Below are 12,404 nucleotides of genomic sequence, written 5' to 3'. Positions count from 1 at the left end.
TTCTTGAAGACCACACCTGGAAGCATCAAGTTTAGGGCTCTTGTATGAGGATGTCCCAACCTAGCATGCCATAGTGTGCTATCAACCCCGCTGGATGTACTAGCCAAACACTGAGAAGTGGATGGTCTAGACATCTCTGTCTTCTGAAGATGATATAGTTCATTGTGAACGTGCCCCTTTCCAATCACTTGGCCTGTCTTTAAGTCTTGAAATTCAACCTCATCTGGTCTGAAGACAACCTGACAACTCAGATCAACAGTAGCCTTTCTCACAGATAGCAAGTTTGATGTAAACTGAGGCATATACAAGGCAGTAGATTCCCTATCAAACAACCTCAGGTTCCCTATCCCTTCTATCTTAATCTTATCACCATTTGCTATTTGAACATACCCTGAGGCAGGCTGGACATCACTCATCAAGTTTCTATCACTAATCATGTGATGGCTTGCTCCTGAATCTATAATGATAGGTTTAGGGTCAAGAGAGTGTGTACCAGCCTTCTTGAATGAGATAAAAGCTTGGATAAAGGAATGTAAGTCACTCATGGTTGCTGGACCATCAGTGTTGGCTGCACTATCAGTACTTCTCCATGTTCCTTCTTCATTTGAACCACCAATGACAGATGAATACATGGTTCGACCTTGAATCGATGGATGCTCAAACTCTTTGATTACATTCCTGGCTTGATTCAAGTCACTTCTTCTTGGCATATTGTGGTTCTTATGTTGTTCCTTAGCCTTTTTGTACTCTGGAAACAACACCATGTTGGAGTTCTCCCTCATGGAGAGATATGGACCAGTGGACAATAGATTGTTCCTACTGATTTTGAGATAAACTGGACTTTGAAGAAGCTTTTCCTGATATGGTTGAAGCTTTCTTGAGTTCCAGAGAATAGGGTACTCCTCTATCTTGAGTTCTGGTGAGGTTCTTCCCTTTTGAAAGACCTTTGGACCAGTGGATAAAAGGATGTATCCAACAGATTTTGAAGATAATCTGAGAAGGAAAGAAAGAAATTTGCGGAAGCTTTTGTGAGTTTCAGGAGCTTAATGCTCTGATACCATGTTAGAATGAGAGAATTATTGAGAGTTTATTTATGGAGAATGAAGAACATGAAGAACATAGAGAGAGAGAAAGTAGATCTCAAGATGTAAGAGAAAGAAGGAGATAATAGTTTTTTTAATTTAATTGTTGATCTGGGTACAAATATTTAAAAACAAGTGACCTCAGTACACAATATAATAAAATATATTTTTCTCTCTTCTTCTTCTCTTCAATAAAATTGAGCTTATAAAACCCTTATAAAGCCTTATAAAACTTTATAAAGTCTGGCAGCTTAATTCTCAAGTCTGACAGCTTAATTCTCAAGTCTGGCTGCTTAATTCTCAAGTCTAGCTGCTTAATTCTGCTTCATGTCGACAAGCAGGGTCAGGGGCAAGGTCAGGGTCAAGGCCAGGGCCAGCAGGGTCAATCCCAGGGCCAACATGGTCAAGGTCAAGGTTTCCGTGATATGCACCAGAAAGTAGAGCACATAAGGAGCGGCGACACCATTGCTACACATCCCGGTGTAGCTCAATGGTTCTACAACAATAGAAACCAAACTCTTGTCATCGTTGCCGTCATGGATTTAGCTAGCCACCAGAACCAGCTTGACCGCAACCCAAGGGTATATATATACCCCAAAGATGCTATTCACATTGAAAACGCTATTCTTTTAATAAAAACAAATTGAAACTATAATTGTTTTTGGATTTATACAGTTTCAATTAAATTATTTGACCAAATATAAAACATTATATATCTGCACAGTTAATATTTCTTGCTATTTTTTATTTTTTTATAAAATTGTTTGTGTACATGTCTTATTAATTATAACTATTTTATTAAAATTATAATAAAGACTTCAGTTATGTTAGTGTTTATCGTATTGGTTAATATTAGATTACTGTTATCACCTTCCACTATTATGTTAGTCTAAATCGTATTGGTTACTATCAAATTAGTATTTTATAGTACATCTATAATATATTGTTATTTCAATCTAAATCATATTGGTTAATATTATATTAGTGTTTTCGTGATGTGATTTTTTTGGTCAAAGTTTTTATGATGTGATTATATCTCTAATATACCGATAAAAAATATTAATACAAAACACAGTTTAAATTTATTTTTTTTATACCGTATGTTTTGGACAAACTTGAAATTATATAAAACAACAAAGTAGAAAACTAGACAAACTCTAAACTATATTAACTACTATAATGAATATATGTTATGTGTTAAAACAAAAATAAAATCCGCGCGACCGCGCGGATCATGATCTAGTTATCTATTTAAAATCAATGCTGCATATGTTTAAAAGGGATTGACATTGAAAGTTTGGTTCGGTTTATTTTTGGTTATTCGGTTTAATCAATTTGGCTATTAGTATATCACTTCTCCATTTCTACATTTAAACATGACTATCCAAACGTGTTGTGGGTGTAGAATGCAATGGTTCTTCCACAGTGGAATGCAAACGCAAACGCGGTTCTCTACGTGACAGACGGGGAAGCCCAAATACAGGTGGTTAACGACAACGGTGACAGAGTGTTCGATGGACAAGTCTCTCAAAGGGCAGCTACTTTCCATTCCACAAGGATTCTCCGTTGTGAAACGCGCAACAAGCGATCAGTTCAGGTGGATAGAATTCAAGACAAACGCAAACGCGCAGATCAACACTCTTGCTGGACGTACCTCAGTAATGAGAGGTTTACCATTAGAGGTTATAGCCAATGGGTACCAAATCTCACTTGAAGAAGCAAGAAGGGTTAAGTTCAACACAATAGAGACCACTTTGACCCACAGTAGTGGCCCAGCGAGTTACGGAAGGCCAAGGAAGGCTGATGCTTGAGTGCTTAAATGGCTGCGTTTAACAGTGAGCCTCTACTGTAAAAGGAAGCTACATAGGAGTAATAATAATAATGTACGAAAATGTGACTGGTTTTGTTGAGGTTTACCTGTAAAATGTGACCCCTTTTCTGAATAAAACCACTCGCGTCTATCAGGCTCACAACAAAAACATAAATCAAATATAACCCGAAAAATAGATAGTGTTTTAGATATGATACACATCCAAATCATTATATTATATTGAAAAATAATATTTTTAAACAATAAAAATCCAATACGTAATTAAATGTAACCCTCAATTAAAGATAAATTTAATATTTAAAATAACTAGTATCATTTTTCTCTTCCATCAAACTAGGTAGGGACGTTCACGTTTCTAATCGGGTTTGTTCGAATTCAATTGAATTTCATTTTCAGAAACATGATATTTATTATTAGTTTCATTTGGATATGTCGGATTTGGTTTTGAGTTTTTGGGTTTGGTTCAGATATATCAGAACACTGGTTTATATTAAGATAAACCCTTTACGCGGGATGAACATTATACATCCAAATGATTTTTACGTATTATTATTTATTTTGTATTCATTTATATTTACAATAATTCATTTGGTAAATAAATCAAAACAATCATTTTATTTATTTTATATAGTATATAACTGATTTTCAATTGTATTGACATAGATATATTATAGATGTTAGTATAAATATTTATTATTGAGATATTTACTTATATGATTTTGTTAACATTTAGATATTTGTTGTAACAAAAAATTTAAACCATTAATCTCAAAATTTTCAATGTGAGATTTTTTCAATGTAAATTTCAAAATTTAAATATTAAGATCTCAATACTTTTTCAATAAAAATTTCAAAATTAACATATTTAGGTATTTTTATATGGTATAAAATTTAATTTGAACGATATCAAAATAGATATATATATATATATATATTTAATATGAATATCTGTTAAATTAAATTTTATATATTCATACGATTTTATGATCATTTATCTTGTTATAACAAAACAAATTAACCATTGATCACAAAATTTTGCAATGTAGATCGTTTCAAAAAATTCAAAATCTAACATTTAAGAAAAAATATAAATTTTTTATTATATAGTCAATGTGATTGTTTAATTTCTTTTAATAATATAAAATTAGACAAAAAAGGGAGGACATAAAAATTGTTATCCAATCTTTATTATTTATAATTATTAATTGTCATATATATGTGAATAATATTAGATAATTCCGTAGTTTTTATTTAATAAAATAATTGATAATTTTTTTTTGTACACTACTAACCAATTTGATAATTAGCTTAATAAGAAAGTATAATATATGTTTAGATGGACCAACTTATTTTTCTAAAGATTCTAAGAATAATCCTAGTGATGACATGTGGATACAAAAGAAAGTTGCAATGTTTCTCAATTAATATATAAGAGATTAGAAACCCAATTGAACCCATTTTATTTAAGGTACAGTTCTAATTCAGATTTCAGTTATCCAAATATTTTTTTGTGACTTAAAAGTACACACTTTAGTTCGAAAACATGGAAAGTTTAAACAATTTGCATTAATAAAAGTTTGGTGACATGATTTTAAAGTTGTTAAAAAACAGAGAAAGACACTTTTATAGCTTTTTAACCCAAAATGGTGGGAGAGAAAAAAAATCCTTTTATAGGGTACTTCCGGAAACAAATCCAGTGGACATGGGGTTAGTCTTATAACTCAGAAGAATAGAGCACGTGGCTACGAATCACAGTGTCAGGGTTTGAATCCCTCCCTGCCGATTGTGGGCACAAAAGGAAAGGCTGTTTTCTTCCAGGGCAAGGAAAATCATGTTCCGGATAGAAGATTCAAAACAAAGCCAAATTGGTTTTTACACAATCAGGCTATTAAACCGAGTAATAGATTTCATCTACAAACCCTAATTCAGTCTTTATATAATACTTTTACAAACTTTATATTATTCATCAGTTTTTCTATGCTATTGTTTTTCTCTTTGTTCATGTAAGAGGATTTAGGATTCTTTTACTTATGGTTACATGATTTAGAACTATAGATAACCTAAAACTCTACAACTAAGATTTAGGATTCCTTTGCTTATGGTTACATGATTCGAATCCGAAAATCCAAACCAATTCGACCCAAAAGGGTAAACCCAAACCAAATTGAATGCAACATATATAATCCCAATAGATATTTTAACATTATTTTGGATTCTAGGTTTTACCTAAACCGAATACGGATATCCGAAGAAATCAGAACAAATCAGAACACATAAATATTTTATATCAAACCCAAACCCAATGCTAAAAATGTATTTAAAATACTTAAAGATGCCAATAAATATCTAAACACATGAATTATTGATTCAAATTTATATTTTTGTATTTGATTAAATATTTAGATTTTTTTGACAATTTCATTTGAAGTTTCATTATGATACGTTTCTTGTGAAATTTCAATAAAGTTATTTATTTTTAAAATTTAAATATATATTTTTGTTTATTAGGTTGTTAGTTGGTAGTTTTCTTTTATGTTTCTCACCAACAAGGTTTCTTAAAGCTCAAGCTAATCCCTTAAAAATCTCCAAGAGAAACCTTAAAACTTCAAATATAAGGTTTTATGTTCTCTAAGAGCAACCTCAAAACTTCAAATTATATGGTTTTGTACAGTGAAACCTCAAAACCTTATATTTGATGTTTCATATTTTTAAAGTCCTCAAAATTATTTGTCTACTAAATAATCTTGTTAACTTTAATATCTATCATTTTAGTCCTTATAAATTTTATACTTCATTAATATTACAGATGTAAATACTACTTTAGTTCATAACTGATATATAACTCTTAAAAAGTTAATATTTATTTTAAATTTGATTAATTGATCATATATAAAAACATTACAAAATTATTATATTGAGTGATTTAGTATTTTATTTGTAGTTAATGATTTAATTAAGTTTTTAGTTATTATTTATTATAACATAGTGTTTTATTAATCAATATTTTCACTAATATTACTTTAACATATTTTATATTATATATAAAAGTTTTGATAACTTTAATCAGTTTTGATTAATATCGGGGACAAAAATGCAAATATAAATTTCTTTTAAGGTTAGACTTAAGGTTTTACCACTAGGAAGAAACACCCCCCAAACCTAAATTTGAGGTTCTTCCGACCTTAAAAATAAGGTTGATTTTGGAGATGCTCTTAGAGACAACCTATAAAGGCTCTAACTATATATGAATGCTGCCACCCCATGAGGCCCTGAGGCAAAAGGACATCGGTAGACGTCACCTTGCGCTATGGCGAGGGAAGCTAACGCTTTTAAAAACCAAGAGAACCTCCAAACACTTTTTACTCCAAAAAGATACAGACCTAGAAAACTGATAGATTCACAAACACTCAGAAACAAAAACATAACTCTCATACTAAGTTACTAACCATTAACGCAGCAATCTGAGCGGTCAAATTAAATTCTTTGGTCTCCTCGAATTTAAACCACTGATATTACTCCAATCGGTTTCCATTTGGCTGCCAAAACTTGCCTTACTTCCAGACTGGTCGAAGATGTGGACTGCACAATGAACTCTCAGTAAAACACATATGACGTTTAGTATAGAGCTCCAATTGGTAAACCGCTTATTGGAGAGGATATATATGTGGAAAGAGAATTCTCCCATAAATTCATGTGTTGCGATTCATTGAATTGATTTAGCAATTCCTGATTTTTCCCCAGACTGATCTTGATGCGTTCTGCAGAGATTACCTTGGGAAAATACAAATAAGATTTACATGCAACTTTGATTGAAGATCGACTTTCGCTGAAACATAGAGAAAAGAGTGGTTATGATAGCGCAAGACAATTCTCCTCCTTGGACTCTAACAAAAACGTGAAAAAGAGAGAGAGGGACAAAAGCGAGACATGAGGATGTGATAGAGAGAGGAAGATGGTGTAAGCCGTTTGCAGCTTAACTCTTTCGCACGATTTTGATCAAATAAAAGGTAGCTGTGTTTTGTGGACAAGATGAATGTATATGTACACAGCGATACACATTTAGGGTTAGGGAAGCTTGTGGTTGAGCTTTGGTTTATTAACAATTATAATTAAACAAAGTTAAGAAGCCAAGGTCATTACAAATCTAGTTAGTGGTTCCTGTCTTGAGAAACCTTTGCATCAGCCTCAGGGTTTTACCGATGATTCAATATCTGGACTGGTAATAATGAAAACTAGAGCTTGATCTGCGCGTCTCCGCGGGTGTTAGTTTTTATTTTTTTTTATAAATTGTTTGTACCTTTTTAAGCATATGGGTTATTTGTCTAATATTAGGTTCCTATGAACCTGCATGGACATGTATGAATCTGATTCAAACCCCGTCCATAAATTTTATTATATCCGAACGGGGTTTAATTTTAGAATCAAAAATATCAATACTCGAAAAACCGATATGTATTCTGAATATCCTTTTCTAACTAATTATGTAAACAAATAAAAAAAATTGTCACCCTGTTCGAATTCTCATCACGAAATGGAGTTACTCCGTTGTGAAACTATTATGGTTAATACGTAAAATAAATTTTATCAAATTATTACTGTAAATGCAATTAATGAATTAATTTGTAAAAGTGAAAAAAATGAATTAAAAAGAAATAATAGTTATGTTTTGTAATTCTTTAATAATAAAGTTGAATTAATTAGAAAAGACAATAAATAAAGTGATTGGAATTAGTTTAAAAAGGAATGAAAATATGTAAGAAATCACTTAAAATTAGGCAAGTACTATTTTGTACTTATGTTTTAATAAAATACTACAACTTGAACCGCGCCCCGCGCAAGTATTTGATTTAACTTTTATTCAACGTAAATTCATAAATTGCCGATTTTATAAAAAAAAACTCATGTATATTTTTATGTTTTGTAATTTACATATAGAGTAGAATATAATATTTTATAAAATAGATGTTTGACAACATTTTTTTATTTTCACATAATATTATATTAAAAGTTTTATAACTTGATGCAATTTGATGTAATTGTACTATTCATATATTAACCTATTGTTTTTTTATTAATTTATTTTAAAATGAAACAACATACTAAAAAATTTATTTTTTTGCATTAGTTTTCTATGAATATTATTAATTTTATGATATTTTTTTTTCTCAAAAATTGAACTCTCAAATATTTTATATTTGACTACATGTGATTTAGTTAATATTTGTACAATATTAATAATGGTCAATATATGAATATCGATTTGGTTACATAAATTTTGGAATTGTAATTAATTAATTTAAATTTATTTTAAATGCAGTGGCATAATCTGAAAATAAAATGAAAATACAAAAAAAAAACTTAATTTATTATAAATACAATAGCTAAATGTGTAAATAAAAGAAAGTAATAAGCATAATGCTATTTATGTTTTCAAATGATTCTCATTTATACTGTTTTTCATTCTTCCAAACAGTACCAAAAGGTACTTCCGTTTTTGTAATATAGATATAGATACATGGTAGACTTTCTTTAAAAAATTGTAGGATAACTATGTAACTAAAACATGTGCGTGTGCACGAGTGGATTCTTATCTGCAGTAGACAGTGTAATGAATATGGTTAACAAGTACCATATTGTATATGTTACATACTTCCACATTGTTCTTAATTAGCAAATAGAGTGTTTGAGAAATTGGAATTAGATTGGATTAAGAGAGAGGAACAGTGAGGTTTTCCTCTTCCTTGTTGTATTTTTACTCAACTCTTGAATCTCAACACGCAAGACAGAGATTATTTTCTCATGAAATTGGCTTCACTAATCCTTCACTCTCTTCAACTAGAGCACAACACTATTCTAAGCAAAAAAAAAAATGTTGAATATTTTTAGGTAGATGGTTAAGCTTTTTAGAAAAGGACAACCCAAATGTGCTTGTGTGTAAGAGAGTAATTTCTAATCAGCCGATTGTTTATGATGCAAAAGGTTTAATAACTTAATAGTAAAGATAGAACGCATATATATATGCTACAAATCTCTCTCATGCCCAGTAGAGTTTGAAGTCTGGTTACCAGATCACCTCACAAGTTTAGTAATATAATAGTTTTTCTTTGTAAAAAAACGCAAGTAGAGTTTGAATCATACACATAATAGAGAGACTATAACAATAAGGGTTTTAAATTTGAGTAACTGGGATTCACTTGGGCAAGAGAGACGATTAAGATTTGTGAATTTGCGCAGACGAATCAGTAGGCAGGAGCAGCGAGATCCTCCTCCTCCTTGTTCTCTTGGCATCGTTTTAGCAGCTGAAGTTGGCGTCGAAGATGCAACACCTGTAATAACACCATGTTACTTCATCTGGTTCACATATTGATAATTAACCAATCACCATGTTACTTTGTAAGATCTAAACTCTCAGCCTCAGCTTAGGTTTTGTTATTGTCTCTTCTCCAAAAGGCTTCTGCGTAACAAGTAAAGAGACCTTGACCCTTTTCCACAAGAGATAGAACAGTGGCTCTAAATAGAACTAGTATAAAAAATTACCTCTTCTTGAAGCATAGTTGGGAGGAAAGCCATAGAAATGAGCTGCTTCATTTCATTAATAAGAGCTTGGTCTTTGATCCCTGACCATGTCTGTGGAGGTAAGGCCAGCAGAAGTACAGTGAACAAATCGTTTCCTGCTGGATAAGTTGCCTCCGGACCATACTCACATTCAGTTTGGGTCGATGGCACCAATAGATCAACATTTTGTTCACTCCCGTCACGCACAACAACTCCAGTCACCACCGTGCCTTCCACCTCGACAGCACCTTCATGTAGTAAAATCGTTTTAGCAATATTGAACAAAATTTTAACAGTCAACTTACTATAAGTAGCAGCATATGACATACCGTTGACACATTTCACCTCCCGACAACAGAACTCTATTGATGAGCATCCGGATAGGATTTCAGCTCCTTGGCAACAAGCCTTTGCTGCAGCAAATGTCATACTGTCTTCGTAACCAACTGAGGATAAGAACTTACTGATGTGTTTGAACAGTTCAGTTTCATGCACTTCTTTCAGCACCACTTGCTGCAGTAGATTAACAAGAGACCAGGCATGTAAGAGTCAAAGATTGTCCAAAGAGCAGCGAGGATGACGCTGGAAAAGAACAGATAATCCAAAACAAGGAAAAGGAATGTATGCCTTTAAGTTGAGCCTCGATTTCTCCTCTGCGCTGAGATTTTCTTTTGCATCCTCTGTTATTCTGATCTCAGCCACCCATCTGATGAATGTGTTGAAATTTGACGGAAGTGACTTGAACACAACTGATATGATTTTTTCTACACTATCTACATGCTGTGAGCTTACAAGACGAGGAACATCTTCCTTCAGATACCTGGCAATGTTGATCCAGCTTTCATCCTTACAGCACTGTTATATAGACAAGTTTTTTTTTTTATTACCAACATACCAATGAAATGTAACAAGGATCTGAATTTCATTCAATACATTTTTAAGAGCTGTTTTCCTAAGGTTTCGAGAAAGGCGAATCAAATTCACATTTACATCAAACCAGTAATGGCTGTAAGTGATAAACTGCTTTAAAATAAAATGCAACAATGAATATAAGCAAACATCTAGAGAATCTATATTGCAACCAAACATACCAGAGTATAAAGCAATCCGGGTTCTCTATGGGGTCTAGATATGAGCATGAACCTGAGAACAACACAGAACCCCATCAGACCTTATAAAGAGTTACTTCATGATACAGTAGAATAGAAAAAGATGAAAAATGAGTATGTTACCCTCTGCGTTTCCCTGTTGACTGGTCAATGCTGTCCATGGCTTCCCAAAGAAGTTTAAGAGGAACCCAATGAGGAGGATACTTGAAACGGGCAACATCAAGAATCAAAGCCATGTCTCTTTCAGCGTTATAGCCACCAATTGGTGAAAAGTGACCAGACCCAGTCTGCAATAAGAGTTTGTTACAATCCTGATCAACACGGTAGGATCGCTAAAGAAACTAACGTTTCACAGCTATGCTTCAGAAGTTACCTGCTTAAATACTCCTCTGTCATATGATGAGATCAAATGGCAATTCTCAGAAGAAGAGCATTTGATAACGAAGTTGCGGAAATCGGCAATGGTGGTCTGATTTGTGCGGAAAGCTTCCACTTTGGCTCCAGTACAATGGGCCAAACAGACAACTTTTCCAAAGGAAATGCCCTTGGCCTTGACTACTTCCAGGGGCTCGCAGCAGTCCAGCATCGATTCATCAAACCACCTCCAAGGCCCTATTGGAAGAAACAAACCTCAAAACTCTCATGTAGACAAGGAAGTATTTGCTACTCTTATGATACTAAAAATAGTATACCTTTCCATTTACGTCCAGGATCAATAGAAAGAGCGTTCAAGACAACTGAAAGGCTAGCCAAGCCACAATACGCAGGTTCGGACTGCGTCTGGAAATAAGAAATCAACCTGAAAAATCCTTCCATTGTGCCTTTCTGAAGCGCTTCACTGAATATTTTCTGCACAGATCAGATGAAACAGAACAGAACAGAACATATGTTTTTAGTAACTAAAGCAACACATATAGCAAGAACAAAGACTATCCCTCTGTAATGAAAGTATAAAACCAACAAGGCGACTACTTCTGAACAAACAGTAAGATCTCACTGCTCATAAACCTAGAAGACCTAATTTTTCATTGGAATCCATGGATCAAAAACTTGATCCGTACGACCGTACCTTGCCTTCGGCAGAAGAAAAGTCAATGGCCGGAGGAGAAGGAAGAGATCTCCGGTAGAGACCCGCCGTAGCCATTACCACAGGTTTCTTTCTTTCGTATAAGTAAACTTTGAACTTTGGGCGTGATGAGATTTGAATATGTGAAGGCGATATGTATTATAGTAGAGACTCTCACAGGTCAACGCTCTCGCTTTTTCTCTCTCTCCTCTCTCTTCCTCGCTCAAGTCAAACGTGTAAACCACGACGAAACGCCGTTAATTACATCCGGCCCGGTTCGTCTTCGATTTGTTTTACTACAAATATGGTTCTGTTACGGTTTAGAATTGGGATGAGCAAACGGAACTGACGTCGTGTGGACACCGTTAGTCTTTGGTCAAAGTTGGCGTGATATTCTTCTTAAACCACTTGGGTCCTCTATCAGGTCAACGGTGCAGTGCAGCTCCTGCATAGACCGTGGTATACGATACTGAAAGTGAATTTCAACTTTCAAAAATTCTTGAATGATAATATTGAAATACTAGGGGGTGTCCGCGCGGAATATTGTTTTATTGTTAATAAGTATGAGTTTTCTGGATGATATAATTATGTAGCCGTCTTTATTTGTTAAAAGTATTATTTGTATTTTTACTGTATTATGTAGTAGTAAGTGATATGTTAATATATTTTGTGTTTGTTTTTTCAATAATGTGTTGTCGTGTATATAATAGTATTTGTTAGTTGTGACGTGAGCCTCTCATATAAAGCATATTTAATTTTAA

General features: G+C 33.1%; 2 protein-coding genes across 3 annotated transcripts; one reads left to right on the top strand and one right to left on the bottom strand.

Moving 5' to 3' along the window:
- Nucleotides 1-1,321: 1,321 nt before the first annotated feature.
- Nucleotides 1,322-2,989, top strand: LOC106383582 (cruciferin-like). The gene is made up of 2 exons (XM_013823662.2): nucleotides 1,322-1,663; nucleotides 2,488-2,989. Exons 1-2 carry the CDS (start codon nucleotides 1,508-1,510, stop codon nucleotides 2,794-2,796), a joined length of 465 nt encoding a protein of 154 aa, XP_013679116.2. The 5' UTR covers nucleotides 1,322-1,507; the 3' UTR covers nucleotides 2,797-2,989.
- A 5,892-nt stretch (nucleotides 2,990-8,881) lies between these two features.
- On the bottom strand, nucleotides 8,882-11,858 carry LOC106387111 (glutathione gamma-glutamylcysteinyltransferase 1). Of its 2 annotated transcripts, XM_048747607.1 has the most exons (10): nucleotides 11,647-11,858; nucleotides 11,270-11,426; nucleotides 10,951-11,189; nucleotides 10,701-10,864; nucleotides 10,560-10,611; nucleotides 10,096-10,323; nucleotides 9,798-9,981; nucleotides 9,451-9,716; nucleotides 9,304-9,367; nucleotides 8,882-9,239 (listed from the first exon to the last, which is right to left on the bottom strand). In XM_048747607.1, the coding sequence occupies exons 1-9, from the start codon at nucleotides 11,719-11,721 to the stop codon at nucleotides 9,314-9,316; spliced, it is 1,419 nt and encodes a 472-aa protein (XP_048603564.1). In that variant the 5' UTR covers nucleotides 11,722-11,858; the 3' UTR covers nucleotides 8,882-9,239; nucleotides 9,304-9,313. The 2 variants fall into 2 exon arrangements, with proteins under 2 accessions (XP_048603564.1, XP_013682372.1); XM_013826918.3 differs by lacking the exon at nucleotides 9,304-9,367.
- Nucleotides 11,859-12,404: the final 546 nt, after the last annotated feature.

This window comes from Brassica napus, chromosome C2 (genome assembly GCF_020379485.1).
Source record: "Brassica napus cultivar Da-Ae chromosome C2, Da-Ae, whole genome shotgun sequence".
NCBI lineage: Eukaryota > Viridiplantae > Streptophyta > Magnoliopsida > Brassicales > Brassicaceae > Brassica > Brassica napus.
The sequence above is the reverse complement of the archived record's forward strand: the minus strand, read 5'-3'. Positions and strand labels throughout refer to the sequence as shown.